Source organism: Maniola hyperantus, chromosome 1 (assembly GCF_902806685.2).
Source record: "Maniola hyperantus chromosome 1, iAphHyp1.2, whole genome shotgun sequence".
NCBI classification, from domain to species: Eukaryota; Metazoa; Arthropoda; class Insecta; order Lepidoptera; family Nymphalidae; genus Maniola; species Maniola hyperantus.
The window spans coordinates 6,394,259-6,411,958 of record NC_048536.1 but is presented as its reverse complement, the minus strand read 5'-3'; the positions used below and the strand labels follow the sequence as shown (position 1 = coordinate 6,411,958).

Sequence of the window (17,700 nt, the reverse complement as noted above, 5' to 3'; positions counted from 1 at the left end):
CTATATTTTTAATGCTTCAAATTGTAATTTCATAGAACAAGGTCGTAGATAGAATAGGAGTATACTACACGCCATCAAAACAGTTTCCAACTATGATCTTGTTTTCGTATAAATTACAGAGTTCAATCTAGTAATGAGCCATATAAATAGCCTCAATTAATTTTATTATTTTACTAGCAAGATCTAGTTTTACTATGACAAACATTTTTTATGAAGTAGACTGGGATTATCTATTTATTTTACTTTAATTATATTAATAATGCGCTTTTTATTTTTACTTTGAATCAATACTTTTTATCAATATAATTTGAATAGAGAAATTATTTTAATTTGATAGTCTGACCGTTGTAATAACTTATCATGCAATTATAGGAAGACTAGCTAAGCTTATGCTCGCAACTTCGTCCGCGTGGACTACACAAATTTCAAACCCCTATTTCACCCCCTTAAATTTGAATTTTTTAAAGTTGAATTTTCAATATCCTTTTTTAGCGTATACCTACGTCATAATACTCGTAGCTATCTGCATGCCAAATTTCAGCTCGATCCATCCAGTAGTATGAGCTGTGCGTTGATAGTCAGTCAGTCAGTCAGTCACCTTTTTCCTTTTATATACCTATTTAGACGAAGGCCTAATTTTTGACAAAGAATTAGGTATAGATTAATTCAAACGAACGTCGTACAGTAAACTCATTTCAAATATTTGGACTCCATTGTCTTGTAATACTTATTCGGCTAATATACCTACCTTAATCAAAAACTTTTCACTTCAAAATTTTTCAGATTATTGGAATTTTTTAACAGAATTCAAACAGAGGGAGTTCTCAATTCAGTTCTTATTAATTAATAAGGTAAAATATTTTTTACTATCGATGTTTCGTACATATAAGCTACCGTATTAAGTACTTTGTGTAGTCGCCGAATATCAAACTACATATTACATTATTAATAAGATGAATTATTATTACAAGCCCATCATCCAAAGTAGGTACTTGTAGGTATGTACATATTCGTTATCGTTACCTATGTGTCTCATCTGTGTGTGTATTATTTATTATTATATTTTATTTATTAATCATAACGGAAGCATATATGATGTCGAGAGTATTGGCTGACTAATACTCAATAGTCTATAAAATACTCTATACATACATGTTGCAAAGTTGTACTTATATATTTTATACTTATCAACTGTATATTGTAAGAATTTACAAATATGTATGTACTTAACTGAGTAAAAGCACAACGACAGTTTCGAAAGATATTCGTTATAATAGGCTACTTGACAATTTTTTTAAGTTGGTCTTAAATGGTTAATATTTGTCCTATTATATCAAAAAAATTAACACTATATTTTTTTGCGCCCTAAAAACCGTAAAACTTTAATTTAAAAAAATATTTTTCTTAGACAGGTGAAAACACTGTCGGCCATGTTTGGCCGATAGATTATCTGTGCTCTGACGTCATGCATTTGTAAACAACAGTATAACCACAGGGTTATACTGTTGTTAACCACAGGGTTATACTGTTGTTTACAAATGCATGACGTCAGAGCACAGATAATCTATCGGCCAAACATGGCCGACAGTGTTTTCACCTGTCTAAGAAAAATATTTTTTTAAATTAAAGTTTTACGGTTTTTAGGGCGCAAAAAAATATAGTGTTAATTTTTTTGATATAATAGGACAAATATTAACCATTTAAGACCAACTTAAAAAAATTGTCAAGTAGCCTATTCACAAGGACGCTGTCGTCCATCCACGATGTCGTGGATCCATGTCAAATTATTTGAAAAATTATTTACAACATATGGTGCAGTTTGTACAGAAGTGATGAGTGGCGAAGACGGGACGCAATACACACATTGCTGGTTCTTCTCGGTGGGAACGGCGTTCCGAACCAGTGGTAAATTAAAACTACCTGACTATTCATAAACACTTGTAAAAAGTTTACATGAATAAAAAAACATTCTATTCTATTCTATTCAAAATCCCAAAGTCTGTCTCCAAAGTTAGATAAAAATTAAAAATGTTGCCTTGCCACTTCTGTGATTTATAATAATAAATTGCCACGAAATGCGCTGAAATGGGCGCGTCTCGTATTTTATTATTATATAACACTTATTATTATTCTACTAAAACCTACCTATTTTTTTTCAAATCAACAATTATTTCAAGTGGCCATTCACGTCAACCAAAATTGAAACACCCTGGTGCCGAACGGCTTCGACACTTTTGACGTGAACACGCACTTATGAAATAAGTAACGTACGATTGTCATTTGACTTGATTTATTATAAGCGGAATACACTGTATAGAATGAAACGTAAGAAAAATAATAAGTAATAACAACCATAACAAGATAGTGAAACTTAAAACAAATGTGTGTCAATATGTCAGTATTGAGCCTGTCTCTAATCTAGATATAACGAAGCCGCCAAGTAGCGCGATGACCCCCGCGGCCAGGAAGCGTCACGCCCGCAGCCGCGCGTTGCCGCCGGCGCACGATGCGCGCGCGCAGGCGTACCTAAAGCCCATCAATTGTTTAATGTCGCCCGCAACTGATCAGCGTACGCGTTATAAATTTATTATTTAGCTGTACTTGTTAGACAATGAAATAACAGTGTAAAATATTTACCGTCATTGGGTAGGCTTGAGGGCAGCCATCTTACGGCCGCGCGTGCGTGCCTCCTGCCGCGATGTCGTGTACTCGAACCATAGCACGTTGGGAATCAGTGTTGTGTCCCTTATCATAAGCATTTCACATAGTTTGCTGGAAATAAAATAACAGGATAATGTTATTTATTTGATCACATGAAAAAATTAAGTATGATTTGGAAGCTGTCAATCAGAAGGACATATAGAGTAATATAGAGGTAGAGATCTAAGCAATTAAACATCAATTAACTGATCAGTCTGGCATCGCTCATGAAACATTTCTGAAACGAGGGTGTTTTCTTATTGCAAGATTGCACTTGACGACAATCACAAAAGCAATAATGAGGTCGAGGTTGGGAGTGTATTTGCCTAGAAGATCTATGTTACAAAGAACATCTACATGCAAAATCTCAACTTTCTAGACCCAGTGCTTTGAGCTGTAAGTTGATTTAGTCGTTTCTTTTTTTATATCATAGATATAAGAAAAAAACTGCACTTAACGATTTCCTAAAATAAAAGCTGAAAATTCAATTAAATGCTTGAAATTTTACAAAATGTGAATGTGTTCATTAGAATCACTATCCTTATTATAAATGCGAAAGTGTGTTTGTTTGTAGGTTTATCATTCAATTAAGTCTCTACGAAGCAACAGATCAACGTGATTTTTTTGCATGGGTATAGTCAAATTCCTGGAGATGAAACCTACTTTTATCCCAGAAAATTAAAGAGTTCCCATCGGAGTTTTAAAAAACCTAAATTCATGTGGACGACGTTGCAGGCATCAACCAGTCATTAATAAATAATAATTACGTAGCAATACTTACAGAGATACCAGTTGAGGGAAAAACGGCGTTAATATTCTATGAACCACCGTAAACCACACAGTGGCAAATATAAATCCAACAATACTACCAACAACTACTTGCGCTGTCGTGTGGTAGTGAAGATATACTCTTCCCACACATACAATTAAAGCAAGAGTAAAACAGCTACCTACTATAATAACTCTCCATAGTGCGGATATAATGCTGTTATTATTTATGTGATGCAACCTAAAACCAAATGGAAAAATTGTGGTATTATTTATCATCTTAGCATGTTCTTCATATTTAACTTGTCATCGTCAACATCTAGCCTACTTCTGAGCATGTGTCTGCTCACAGAATGGTAAGGGTTTAGGCAGATCATGCACCTTTGAAAACATTATGGAGAACTCTCAGGTGTGCAGAATCCATGATGTTTTCTTTCACTATTAAAGCAAGTGATATTTTTAGAGTAAATTATAATACGATTTTAGCCTAGTGGTTAAGACAGTAGACAAAACAGACCTTCTATTCGGGAGATCTAGTGTTCGATCCCGGGCATAACTTTTTGGATTATGTGCGTTTAAAACAAATATCATTAATGTGAAGAAAGACATCGTCAGTAAATCTGCATGCCTGAGAGTTCTCCATAATATTATTAAAAAGATCTGCATGCATGGTAGACTATGGCCTAAACCTTTTTCATTCTGAGGAGAGACCTGTACTCAGTAGTGAGTCGGAGACGGGTTGATGATGATAAGAGATTCTAATTTTCTTACCTTATAATGAAGAAATAAAGTACATAAATGCTAAAAAACCAAACAAATTGAGCATGCGATGACGGCATTCCATATTCATTATACAAGTGGCCCCGGACTAGCGGCCGCGACTCACAGATTATGTGTTTCAATATTATGTTCAACACTTCATTGATAAGTGTTCCGATAAAGAAAGCTATCTGTAAGAAAGACAAAACATTTTACTTACTGAAAAGTGTACTCACACTCATGTGTGTGTGTATAATGTGTGAACTGTGTGCCATCTTCCTGGTAAATACTAATAAATAATGTAAGTTGTAATGATTGTTTTAGGCACTTTTTCTTACAGTAGGTAATGTTAAACATATCATTACTTAATATTGGGTTTAACAATTAATTGGTTTTTTTCATTCACCTGTACAAAATTCTAAAATGTTACCCAGTATACCTTTAAAATGCTTAGAAACCGATTAGATGCATTTGTTTAAGCTGCCATTCACACTGTAAATTAATTAGTGTCCATCTGAGACTACCACAGTTCAATGTCGCCAATTCCATCTAAATCTAGTGATATCCTTCTCTACGTGGAACATCATGAAAAGGTTAGCAATACATTTCAATCTGTGGTTTTAGTTTAGAGATTGTGTACAACTTCAATTAGCCATACTGAGATCACTTGCCATCAGGCGAGATTAGTCAATTTCTTGCTTGTTATAGAGAGTTAAAAAAATCTAGCACTTACTGTGTGTAAGTCTCTTCGAAATAAAATTAGTGTTACAAAGCCAGCACCAATTCCAAATGGAGCTAAACTTGTAAAGGCAAAAAATTTGCCTAACAAATCGCCTGAAACAAATAACAATATTTCGTCCACAAATCATGCAAATCATTTTTATAATCAGTAGTGCAAGTTATAAAATTGTCTGTACTGTACCCTTTGGATATTCAACCAAAGTAAGAGAAAGCGGTTGCCATTCAATTTCACCATTATGCAAAAAATCTTCATTTACAGGCGATGCAGTATTTTCCATTATGACTCCCTTTTACATAAAAACTGATGAATACTTCATTTATTCAATCCATTTTTAAGCATTTAGAATAATATTATAATATTTTTTCCCCAAACGAAAAATCAACAACCGTGACAATTGACAAGTGACAACCCTTTGGTATATAATCTACAGCGATTGCGGTAGAATGACAGCTACAATGTCACGATCGCAATCACCTCTGATTGGTTGATACTCGCTCACTATTGGCTACAATATTTTGTTGCAACAAGAATCGCACAAATTCAACCAATCACATTGAGATTGTAATAATGATTGATCAAAGCAGGTTTTCAGGTCTGTGGTAACAACCACAGATCAATAACATACAACTAACCACAGACCAGTAACTAACCACAGACTGGATACTAGAATACGTTTGAATATCTCTATGATTCTAAGCCTTTGTTCTCCACATAGATTTCGTGGATATAATATAACGGTTCTCCAACACTGCCCCCTGTCCATAGATTATCTACTATATACCCCTGTCAATGACATTCAAGTGCCAAGATCATCGACATAGGAATACACCTACGTTAGTAGTAACTAAAATAGTAAAGTACCTACCTAACTTTTACATACAATTTCTTCGGCCAAGATATAGATAGCCTTGAGACCATAGGGGACACAGGGCGGCGTTAGTTCTGATTTTCGCCACGCGCTAAAAGAGCCTTGTCTGAACTCTTATGTCTCACTATATATTATGTTAAGATAACCCCATTTTATGACTTTCTATACTAAGAAGTAGCTTTGAATTTACCCTCGTTTACCTGGCAAGAAAATATATGGAGCTATCTCTTTTTATTATCTACAAAACTAATAACGAGTAAAGGAGAGACTTGTACAACATACTGGATAAAATCCAAACGAGTTTTTTATTTAGGCTGGTCTGTACTGCGCGTAGACTGATTAAAAAAGCTAGACTAAAGTACTGTGTAACCGCGTGTGAGGTACCGATAGCACGACGTAACGATGAATAACACGACAATTACCATTGTTTAGTAGTCAATATATGTATAAACCGCTCAACAATATTAATTGTATTCAACGTTTTTTATGTGAAACAAGTAAATAACTAATGAAAAATACAATGACGCCACGAATTCTCAAACTTTGTTATGCAACTAAAGTTGTATTCCTTGAATAAAATCGGTTACACGTTAAGGGACAAAAAATAGGTTAGCTGCGTCTCTGCTTATCACATTAGTAACTTTTTCTTTGCTCTCTTTTTAGTGTGAATGAGAAAGCAAACGTTCTTTTGTCTAGACATTTTTACTCAGTCTACGGTACTGCGTCTCGGCTTGTATTGTCCACCGACCAGAAATATTGTCTATGAATTTTCATTTTTCCATTCGCCGTTTGCCTTGGCATTTTTCTTTTGACATATTTTGTGGTTCCGTAATCTACCATATAAATAATAAAGAAAGATTTGTGGAATTTAAGTGAAAAAACGCGTGTTTATTATCACAATTCATAACAAACTGAAAATGGCAGAGTCGGAAGTAGGGGATATGTACATCACAATTGATGATATTATTCCTAAAAGTCCAGACAGGTATGATTTATTTGTTGACCTTTTGTACACCCAATTCTTAATTCTCAACAATAAATTATATTGTTTAAGCATTGAACTATAGCAGTCAGAGTATAATTCTATGAATACACTGTTTAAATAAGTCTTGAATCTTCCTGAATCGTGACCTACTTTCAGGACAACAACCTACTGAACACTTGAACGTAGGGTAGTTTGGATGAAAATTTTCGTCTGGAAAGCACGGTTTTGATCTAATAACATCCCTATCATTTAAAATAATTCACAGAGACTGTGTTCATATCATATAAATCATGTTTGATCTTTGAAATAGATATAAGTACTACCTTAAGAAATAATACTTTTTTTTTTTTTTTAAAGAATATTAGCCATGTTAATTGACTAATATTCCCCTTTCCTCTCCAACTAAGCGTCAAGCTTGTGCTAGGAGTAGGCACGACAATAGTGCAACGGGCGGGGTTTGAATGGTCGACCTTTCGGTTTTCAGTCCACTCCTTCACACGTTGAGCTATTGAGGCTTTCCTGAAGTACCTACTGAAATAATAAAAGTTTTGTTTTCTTTATGAATAATGTAAAAGAAAATCAAGTGAAATACATGTCTAAATTAACATTCAAATTTCGCAGACTGGCTGAAGAAAAAAAAGAGAGTGGAAACCATTTGTACAAGGTTAAAAATTATAAGGGTGCATTGGCCATGTATGAAGAAGCTATAAAATTATGTCCCGAAAATGCTGCATATTATGGCAACAGAGCTGCTTGTTATATGATGCTTAATATGTATAAGAAAGCTCTTGAAGATGCACAGAAAGCTGTCGCCCTTGATCCCACATTCACCAAAGGTTACATACGAATGGCGAAATGCTATATTGCATTGGGTAGGTCTGATTTTTCATTTTCTTGTACACGAAAAGTAATGTTTGTGTATTTTTGCATCGACAATAGATTACATAGGCAAAAATTCCGTCACCAATATTAAAACACCACTATTATATTATTGCTCCGTGCTCACTACTGCATCTTTATTCTGCGTGGATTTGTGTTTTTAAAAATCCTGTGGGAATTCATTGACTTTCTAGAATGGAAAGTAGCCCATGTGCTTCTTGTGATGCAAGCTATGTCTGTGTCAAATTTTGTTAAAATTGGAAGGATGGGCTGTTAAAAGCTAGCAGGCAGGCTACTTTCTCACTTATAATATGTTATATGTATAATTTACTATTATCAGGCACACTATGTGGAAGATCGTTCATTCCTCATAGTGTACCCAGTAATAGTTAATTTTATAATATGTAATGTAATGTAGTAGCATTCTGCCTGGGAAGTCTCGACTTTCAGTGAAATGTAGCTAGTAACTAGCCCTTGTAATTTAAATAATGTCACGGCTGCATTAAAATGAAACACCAGACTAGTTTCACAATTCAAGTCAAGGTAAAAGGTGTAAAGAAATTTGTTTTATATAATACAAACTTAAAACTATACTGTAAGAAAATAATCTAATAGTATTTACGATTACTGCTTTTTGGTGTTTTCATTAAAGTCATAACCTATATAGTGTGTGCAAAATAAGTAGTCCAACATAAGCAGATCACAGCCAGGCTGGTGTTTTAATTCTTAGTGCAACTTCAGATGGACTAATTGTTTTGTGTAGTGAGGTACTATACCTACATCCTACTATTAAACAAGCTTATTTTAAAAATACCATCAAACTATTTGATTAAATACAAAATTATTAAAAAAATGAACTAGTTACCTACACAACATTATAGTAAATATGTTGATATTTTTAAAATTACAAGACCTTTTAATCATCTATTCAGAATACAGTTTTGGACAGACTGGTGTCTAACGTCTTATCCTATTATTTATTTTATAGAATCAAAGTGTGATTGATAATAACAGCATAACAAATTCCAGTTTATGTGGGCGAGTGTGAGTCAACAAAAGAGAAAATGAGGTTGCATCATAATAGTAGTTATCTGTCATTAGTCATAGCTTACTCTGAGACATCTGAGTTAATGAATAATACTATTTACTTGATTAAAAGAGTTGTTTTGTTGATAAAGATGAACTTAACTATCAAATAGGTACAAGTATGTTAGTATATTATCTTATCACTCTATATTGAGTTTTGGCTTGATTCTTTTCTATTAATTGACTTGAAGAAAGTTTGTTGGTTTGTCCTTCAATCACGTCGCAACGGATCGACGTGATTTTTGAATGGGTATAGTTGAAGACCTGGAGAGTGATATAGGCTATTTTTTATCCTGGAAAATCAAAGAGTTCCAATGGGATTTTTGAAACCTATTTCCACGCGAACGAAGTCGCAGGCATCAACTAGTATAAAACTAAATAAATCTTTTTAAATTATATTAACTTTAAAAGCTTAGAGAAAGAATTCCTAAGCACTTTACGTAGGTAAGAGGTTTTACCAAAAGTCATTGTGTTTTAAAATTAATATAAATCAAGAGTTAATATGCACCTACGCAAGCATGCTGATCACCTTATTTGCATAATGTATAAGTACATACTAGTAAGATGTTAAATCTAAGAAACAAGTCCAGCACATTAGCTATGTCAACATACCAATAATATATTATGTTATAGACAATAAAAAATACTTAAACCACCCTTTGTTTTTAAGCATATCCTGTATTTTTTATTCTTTGTCATAGTATTAAGCAACAAAGATGTTTTAAATTTAATTTAATTAAAATACAGAGATTCATAAAGTTAAACAGAATAATGCATAAACTTTTAAAAAGAACGCCATATTTGCTCCATGCATCAATTATCATGTCAAAAGTATGGTTTATCAACCAGCAGCCTAGTCACTTGTGCAAAGGACTGCCCAAAGCAGACTTAATAAAGTCTGTATGGGTGACATGTGTATTGGGCAATCAGGATATAGGAATAGTTTTTTTTCATAATGTGCAAGGAGACTTCTAGGCGAAGATTCACCACTTTTGGGGAAGCTTCAGAGTCTTGATAACCGCCGTAAGGTTGCCGGCCTATCAGTGTTTTACAGGATATATTTTGGAGAGTGTGCTCAGGAGCTGTTCGATCTTGTCCTTCACCTTTCTACCTACGGTGGTAGGAAGACGCCGGGCGAGTTTCCACCCCTATGTCGTCAACATTCCATCTACGCTTACGAAACGCTTTGCGTCATCATTCCTTATACGCATGGCTAGGGTCTGGAATACTCTTCCGAGATCAGTGTTTCCTACCAATTACAATCCGGGTATCTTTAAAACAAGAGTGAATAGGCACATTCTAGGCAAACACGTTCCATATTAAGCCACATCATCACTTACCATCAGGTGTGATCGTGGTCAAGCGTGCGCCTATAATGAATAAATGAAAAAAAAATATCTCAGTTTTGATTTGATTGTGGGTTAGAAGGTCTTTCAGAAAATATGTCCCTTTGTAGGTGACATATCCGGAGCTGAGCAAGCCGTCAACAGCGCAAGCTCGCTCGGCGGCGCCGACTGCGCGTCCAACGAGCGCAGCGCGCTGGAGTCGCTGCGGCGCCTACACGAGGACGCGCAGCGAGCTATGGCCGCGCAGGACTACCGCCGCGTGGTCTTCTGCATGGACCGGTGCCTTGAATACAGTCCCGCCAGCTCTCGGTAACTATTTATTTTCCTTTTTTTAATCATCATCGTCATAATCATCTCCAACCTCAATGCACGCCAACTGCCCCTCGTAGCTTTAGTTTTTTAAGTTTGCGTAATTATCACCACTATATCTTAGAAATCCAACATCTGACCATCAAAAAGCGTTATTAATTACCTATTTTGAATAAATCATTTGACTTTGACTTTGACTTTGACTGCTTGTCTTGGTTAATCATCATCAACCCATCGCCGGGTCATACTGAGCCTGGCCTTGGGCCCAGTTATTTCCACTATCCCAGTCGCGCTATCGTGAAGGTGGTCCTTTTCTCTGCAATTGCAAAATTGAGCTTCTTGTAAAATCTCTATTGTATTGGAACCAAGCTGTCTCACAAAGTACATAAAATATACATATATAACATAAAATATTCATTATTTAAAACCATTCATTATGTAATTGTTTTATCTATTATGCTGCACTATCTCCATAATACAAGGATGTGGTCAACATCTTGATAAAGTTCATGTAAATATTGCTCCTTAGCTTATAATATCGAATCCGAAATGTGGAGATCCAGAGTAACCAACACTGCCCAAGTCGCAATGGGAGGGGCGGGGCCTCGCACTAGAAAGCGCAGCATTAGTAAGCCCCCATAGGAGTCATAGAGAGCCGCTGGATCGACCGCGGACTGCGGCGTGTGGTTACCTTGCAGTAGCCGTCAAGAAATATCAACCTTTAGAATGAAATTTCGGCTTTGTCTCTCTTTCTAAAGGTCGATGTACAATATTTTCTACCCCGTACTGTACATTTATGTCCAACGTATTTCGGTTGATAACGACGACGACGACGACTGGATATGTATATTAAATATTATGGGTATGTATAGTAAATACTGAATATTTTTTCTTCAGGGCTAAACTCATGAAAGCCGAGTGCTTGGCTCTGCTTGGGCGATGTCAAGAAGCACAAGAGATAGCCAACGATTGCCTAAGATTCGATAGTTTTGACACTGAAGCACTTTACGTGAGAGGATTGTGCCTTTATTTTGAGGTATGCACTTGTATTTTAATTTTCTGGTCATTACCTCGCAAGGTTTTCGCTTGCGAGCGGCGCTCGTATTTTTATTAATAATAAGGAATTCATTTATTTATTTGTTTTCATACTTTCAGGATAAAGACGAGCAAGCTTTTAAGCATTTCCAGCAAGTTCTTCGCCTTGCACCCGATCATACAAAGGCTATCGCAGCATACAAAAAGGCTAAATTGTTGAAACAAAAGAAAGAAGAAGGTTAGTTTTAAATAGCTTTATATTATACATATTGATATCTTATATTTCAAGTAATAATCGTTACGTTATGGTATATCATTTGTTTACAGGTAACGAAGCATTCAAAATGGGCAGATGGCAGGAAGCCTTAACTCTTTATAACGAAGCGTTAACTATTGATAAAACAAATAAGAAAGTGAACGCTAAACTATACTTTAACAAGGCAACAGTTTGCTCAAAATTAAATCAAACTAAACAAGCCGCCGAAGCCTGCACAGCCGCTCTAGCACTAAACGAGAACTACGTGAAGGCGCTACTCAGACGCGCTAAATGTTACACTGAACTTGGAGACTACGAGGAGGCAGTCAAGGATTACGAAAAACTATACAAAATCGACAAGAGCAAAGAAAACAAGCAATTATTACACGAGGCCAAAATCGCTCTTAAAAAATCTAAACGTAAAGACTACTATAAAATTCTTGGAGTTGAGAAAACTGCATCCGATGATGACATCAAGAAAGCTTATAGGTACGTACTTACCTACACTATGTGGCAGAAAGTAATGTAAATAGACCTTTAGAATGATATTTCGGCTTTGTAGAGCGTTGTCTCTGTCACTATGTGACGTTTTGTCGGTCTCAACGACAGAGACAATGCTCTACAAATCTCTTTCTTAAGGTCGATGTACATTACTTTGTGCCGCGTACTGTGCTACGTTTGTATACATATAAAAAATTGATATCAACCAAAATGGGGGAGATATGTTTAGCATACCAATCAATGTAAGAATAACCATTTCATGGCTATCGCAATCGTCAAGAAATTCTGCCCTTTGATTGGCTGTAAAAAAATGTAAACAGCGAATCAACCAATCAAAGGGCAGAATTCCTTGACAATTGCGATAGCGATGAAATGGTTATTCTTACACAATCGGGGGGCAGATTCTCAACAGATAACGTAAAAAAGTATCTCTCCGCTTAAGTGGAGACTGGACCCTTACTTTAGTCCTTGGAACCGGATTCCTATTTATAGTTCTCTTTCATAATAGCAAATGATGTGCGTATTGCAGAAAGCGCGCCCTCGTGCACCACCCGGACCGGCACGCGGGTGCCACGGACGTGGAGAAGCGCGAACAGGAGCGACGCTTCAAGGAGGTAAGGAGCAATCTTTATTACGTAAAACATTTCAGAGCAAGAGGAATAGATTTTTTTCTCAGACATAGGGTAAAGGGTTTATATGGATAAAATCGATCCGAATTTTTGTTTCTATTTTTTTTTGAGAAATCATACGCCTCGTGTTCCGACTAGTAGTACTTTGCGTGCACAATGCTATTAGTATAGTATTAGTAATGATTTGTGTTTGTTTGTGCAGGTGGGCGAGGCATACGGGGTACTCAGCGACCCCAAGAAGCGCGTGCGCTACGACCGCGGACAGGACCTCGACGACGACGGCTCCGGCCTGGCTGGTCAGTGCTCCACCATATTCCTACTTGTAGTTCGCGACAGGTTGAGCTGGCTATCGGGGTATGAGGCGGGGAGACGCCCCGTACACCCGCGCTCGACCTCCCGGATTGCCTATCTGGACCTGTCGCGTACTATAACTACACGCGGCAGAGATTTAAATTTAAGTCTTAAGCGTGAAACAAGCGTCGATGCGTCGCGTCGGTCGGCTGCGTTTAAAGGCAGAAACAAATTCACTCATAATTATTTAAAGAAAAAATTATAATTTTGTTTCTGATTATTCTTATTTTTAAGTAATAATCTGCATATATTTAAAAGGAAAAGCTGACTGACTGATCTATCAACACACAGCTCAAACTACTGGATAGATCAGACTGAAATTTGGCATGCAGATAGATATTATGACGTAGACATATCTGCTAAGAAAGGATTTTTGAAAATTCAACCCCTAAAGAGGTAAAATAGGGGTTTGAAGTATACTGTATATGTAGTCTACGCGGACGAAGTCGCGGGAATAAACTATTAGGATTATAAATACGACTGTGGAACTCTACCTTATTCATGTTCTGATAATATAATATTATATGCGACTATTTCTTTTGATTATTTCTTTGTTAATTTATTATAGGTTATTATTATGTCATATGTGACGTGATGTAAGTTGTAGTTTAGGCAATTTTTGAACCATTGAAATATTTAAATATTATTGAACTTAAATAGTTACGTTGTAATAGCATATGAGCTCAAGTGAGTAGATATTTGCATGCCATTGTGTGTCAAATGTGGTGATACTATAAGTGAATTTAAAAACATTTTGTAAACCTGCATTTTGTGCAAATAAAGAATGATTGATTGACTTCAGACATGTACTTGACCAGTTTTTCATATTTAATTTCAGATATGGATCCAAACATGGCCTTCCAGACATACTTCAACCGCGGCGCTCAACATTTCGACTTCGGTGCTGGAAGTGCTTTCCCTGGGTCTGCATTCAGCTTCCAATTCGGATAAATTAAGTCGTAAACACCTTTCCACAAACAAAACGAAAACTATGGATCTTAAAATAAAGAAATACTTAATACATCTCTAAATCCGTCATTCCATATTTATCGAAAACAAGATTATTGTTCTCGTCAAAACATAGAAAGCTTAACATAGAAAAGTAACATCACATGACCGTTAAAAATACCAAAATAAACCAAAAATAAATGTAGATTTTTTTCTTTTGCCTTGCCTTAATATGTTTAAGGAATGAATATTATTAGTATAACTTTGACTAAAACTAATAACACATATTTATTCTTTATATATTGCGTATGATACTCACAATTATTTTGACTGATTTAATAAATTACTTAGTTTTATAATATAAAAAAGTTATAACGTGAAAAACTATGATTGTTATTCTAAAATACAAATCACAATCTCACCGTTCATGATTAGGATAAAATACAGTCTGCCATATGAACTTTTGCCAAATAATAATTAATTAATACGAATGACTGTTAAGATTTCTCCATTAATTGATCACAGTAAGTATGTATTAGTAAATTTTTAATATACTTAGATTAAAATCAAATGCAATTTTATTTCTTAACTATAATAATTTGTGGTTTTGGTGGCCTACATAGAACTGAACAAGCATTTTTATGAAAAAAGAGGTTTGATATTAGTCAGTAGGTATGAAATTGATCTACTGGAGATAATCTTGGACTGGATTGTTTTCTATTTTGGCGAATTTCCGAAACAGTGTAAATTAAATAAATAAATAAATTATTTAGTTTAGACGGGTTGAATACCGGAATTCTGCGACGGCAAGCGCACCGGCAAGCATTAGTAAATTGGCGCAAGCGTTTAGACGAGGAGAGAAACGCACGTTAACGCACTGTCGGTGCCATTCTACCAAACTTCGAAGCCTGGCTGGGGAGAAAACATGGCAGCGTAACCTTCAGACTGACGCAGGTACTTACCGGACATGGTTGTTTCGGTGAGTACCTGTGTCGGATCGGTCGCGAGATTACCCCGCGATGTCATCACTGTGAAGAGGACAGGGACTCCGCACAGCACACGCTTGAAGAGTGCCCTGCCTGGGAGCCCGAGCGGTGCACACTGGTCGGCTGCATAGGGTGAGACTTGTCACCACCGGCCGTCATAGCGGCAATGCTGGAAGACAATGAAGCATGGCGGGCAGTGGTCTCCTTCTGTGAAACAGTAATGTTCAAGAAGGAGGCCGCCGAGCGGGTTCGCGAGCGCGCTGATCCTGCTTGAAGGCGGAGATATCAGGGCGGCGTTGATCAACGTCCTGATCAGTTAAACCACTAGTCCCTGGCGCTAGGACTTCGAAGTCGCGAGTGGCTGCACTTTCTCGAGGATGTGTCCAACGGGCGTCGCGCGAGAGAGGCACCGGCGTACGTTCTTTAGAGTTCCCGAAGCCTCTCAAAAACGCGCTGAGGAGGGCCACCGAGGGGGTTTTAGTGGGTAGAAATCCCACATAACCTGATTGGGTATCTTAAGAAGATTTCCCCCTCAAAAAAAAAAAAAAAAAAAAAAAAGGTATTTAACATTTATAGCTAAAAAGTTGCAACATGTTTGATAAATTCATATTAAATACATATTTAATAAGGAACACGTTTGTTTAATTTCATATTGAACGGTATAGTAAACGGTTAAAAATTATTTTTAATGAATAATATGAATATCCAAAAAGTAATAATGAAAATTTATGAATTTTGTTGCATCTAAATCGGTTTCACATTGTAAGTCATTTAAAGAAAATTGCAAAGGCATTTTAAGAAATAAAATAAAGTTAATAAAACAAATATCGCATAGTTTATTGTAAATTGTTAAAAGTAAAATACCTATAGAAAAATGTAATATGTAGCGAGGAATAAATATAATAGAGGTAATATTATTATATTATTGTTTCTTCTCGTAACTAAGTTTCGGACTTCTCAGTTTTCTTATTTTTGCCCATTGCTTTATCTCCTGGTGGACGTTTTGAAGCTGTTTTACTTCCTATTCCTTCAAACCTAAAATTATTTTTTTCTTTTATTAGATAGATTAGATTCATCGCTTCTTCTCAAGTCATCATCGTTGTTCTCAAGTACTCAACTGGTTAAATATATAAGGACAAATCTAGCGGAAAGCGCACGGGATTGCGCTACAATGTGGCAATTTAGGACAGCGCATATCAGCACAGACGACACTGGAAATAAATTCCGTTAGATTTGACCCTAACTTTTCTTGCTTGCTTCCTATCACTACTTGCTTTGCTTAGTGTAAGCTTGTCAGTTGTCACACAAGGTACATAATCTTACATTTTACAATATCACTCTTCATAGAATTTAGTGGACGTGAACACGGCGCGGGCGCAGAAATAGATTTTATTCAACATGGGGGGGTAATTGGTGCGACGCGACGACGACGTTTGGATACGTTGTGTTCGAGATATGAGAAAAGTGCCGTTTGCTTCATCAAGCAAAACAAATCTACGTTTTCGGTGTTTTACATCAAGCCGCTTGCTTGACCGTCTCGGAAGCTCTATACAACAACACTATATCTATATACAACTCTTATGGTTAATGGATTTCAAATAATATCAAAAACAAGATGCAAAACAATCAACATTGTTCTATGGTTCTTATTATCTTGTGTTTCTACGTACGTACTTTTTCATTTTAAATGGTTTCTTCTGTTCCGGCTTCGGGGGATTGTAGTTCGTTTTAAATGTCAAAACGTAGCGCTTTACAATATCAACGTTGACTGTAACATTTTCAGGATACATGCGCTTCTTCCAAGCTTCTCTCTCTTCTAACCACATTCTTTGATATTCGTACGACAGGAGCCATTCTATTCGTGAACGTCCTTCCTGAAATATAACTTTAAAAGGTGTATCTATTTATATTATTTCCTACTCACATATCTCTAGGTAAATCTAAAATATATAAAACACAAATGTTTCTTCTACCTATGTCCGTTATAGACTGACTGACTGTCCAACTGATGTGCCCCAAACCGATCTCATTAGAAAGGCAATAATGCGAAGATGGTTTAGATCACTAATAAAAGCATTAGGCACATTTATTTAGCGTAGTAGTAGCACACGCCGGGTATCCGATCTTTAGCGTTCTCTACCCTAATTACTAGTACTAGCCTCCGCTGTCCGTCGGCGGGCTGTATCTCATGAACCGTAAAAGTAAACCGTATGTCAGTCGGCGGGCTGTATCTCATGAACCGTAAAAGTAAACCTTATGTCAGTCGGCGGGCTGTATCTCATGAACCGTAAAAGTAAACCGTATGTCAGTCGGCGGGCTGTATCTCATGAACCGTAAAAGTAAACCGTATGTCAGTCGGCGGGCTGTATCTCATGAACCGTAAAAGTAAACCGTATGTCAGTCGGCGGGCTGTATCTCATGAACCGTAAAAGTAAACCGTATGTCAGTCGGCGGGCTGTATCTCATGAACCGTAAAAGTAAACCGTATGTCAGTCGGCGGACTGTATCTCATGAACCGTAAAAGTAAACCGTATGTCAGTCGGCGGGCTGTA

At 36.3% G+C, this 17,700-nt stretch overlaps 2 protein-coding genes across 2 annotated transcripts; one reads left to right on the top strand and one right to left on the bottom strand.

Moving 5' to 3' along the window:
• Positions 1-2,273: 2,273 nt before the first annotated feature.
• On the bottom strand, positions 2,274-5,366 carry LOC117985970 (dolichyldiphosphatase 1-like). The gene is made up of 6 exons (XM_034972775.2): positions 5,150-5,366; positions 4,961-5,061; positions 4,240-4,418; positions 3,482-3,709; positions 2,638-2,772; positions 2,274-2,526 (listed from the first exon to the last, which is right to left on the bottom strand). Exons 1-5 carry the CDS (start codon positions 5,244-5,246, stop codon positions 2,640-2,642), a joined length of 738 nt encoding a protein of 245 aa, XP_034828666.1. The 5' UTR covers positions 5,247-5,366; the 3' UTR covers positions 2,274-2,526; positions 2,638-2,639.
• Positions 5,367-6,613: 1,247 nt separating this feature from the next.
• Positions 6,614-15,780, top strand: Tpr2 (Tetratricopeptide repeat protein 2). Its single transcript, XM_034972764.2, has 9 exons — positions 6,614-6,822; positions 7,444-7,694; positions 10,244-10,442; positions 11,340-11,478; positions 11,598-11,715; positions 11,805-12,222; positions 12,764-12,848; positions 13,066-13,159; positions 14,053-15,780. Exons 1-9 carry the CDS (start codon positions 6,755-6,757, stop codon positions 14,163-14,165), a joined length of 1,485 nt encoding a protein of 494 aa, XP_034828655.1. The 5' UTR covers positions 6,614-6,754; the 3' UTR covers positions 14,166-15,780.
• Positions 15,781-17,700: the final 1,920 nt, after the last annotated feature.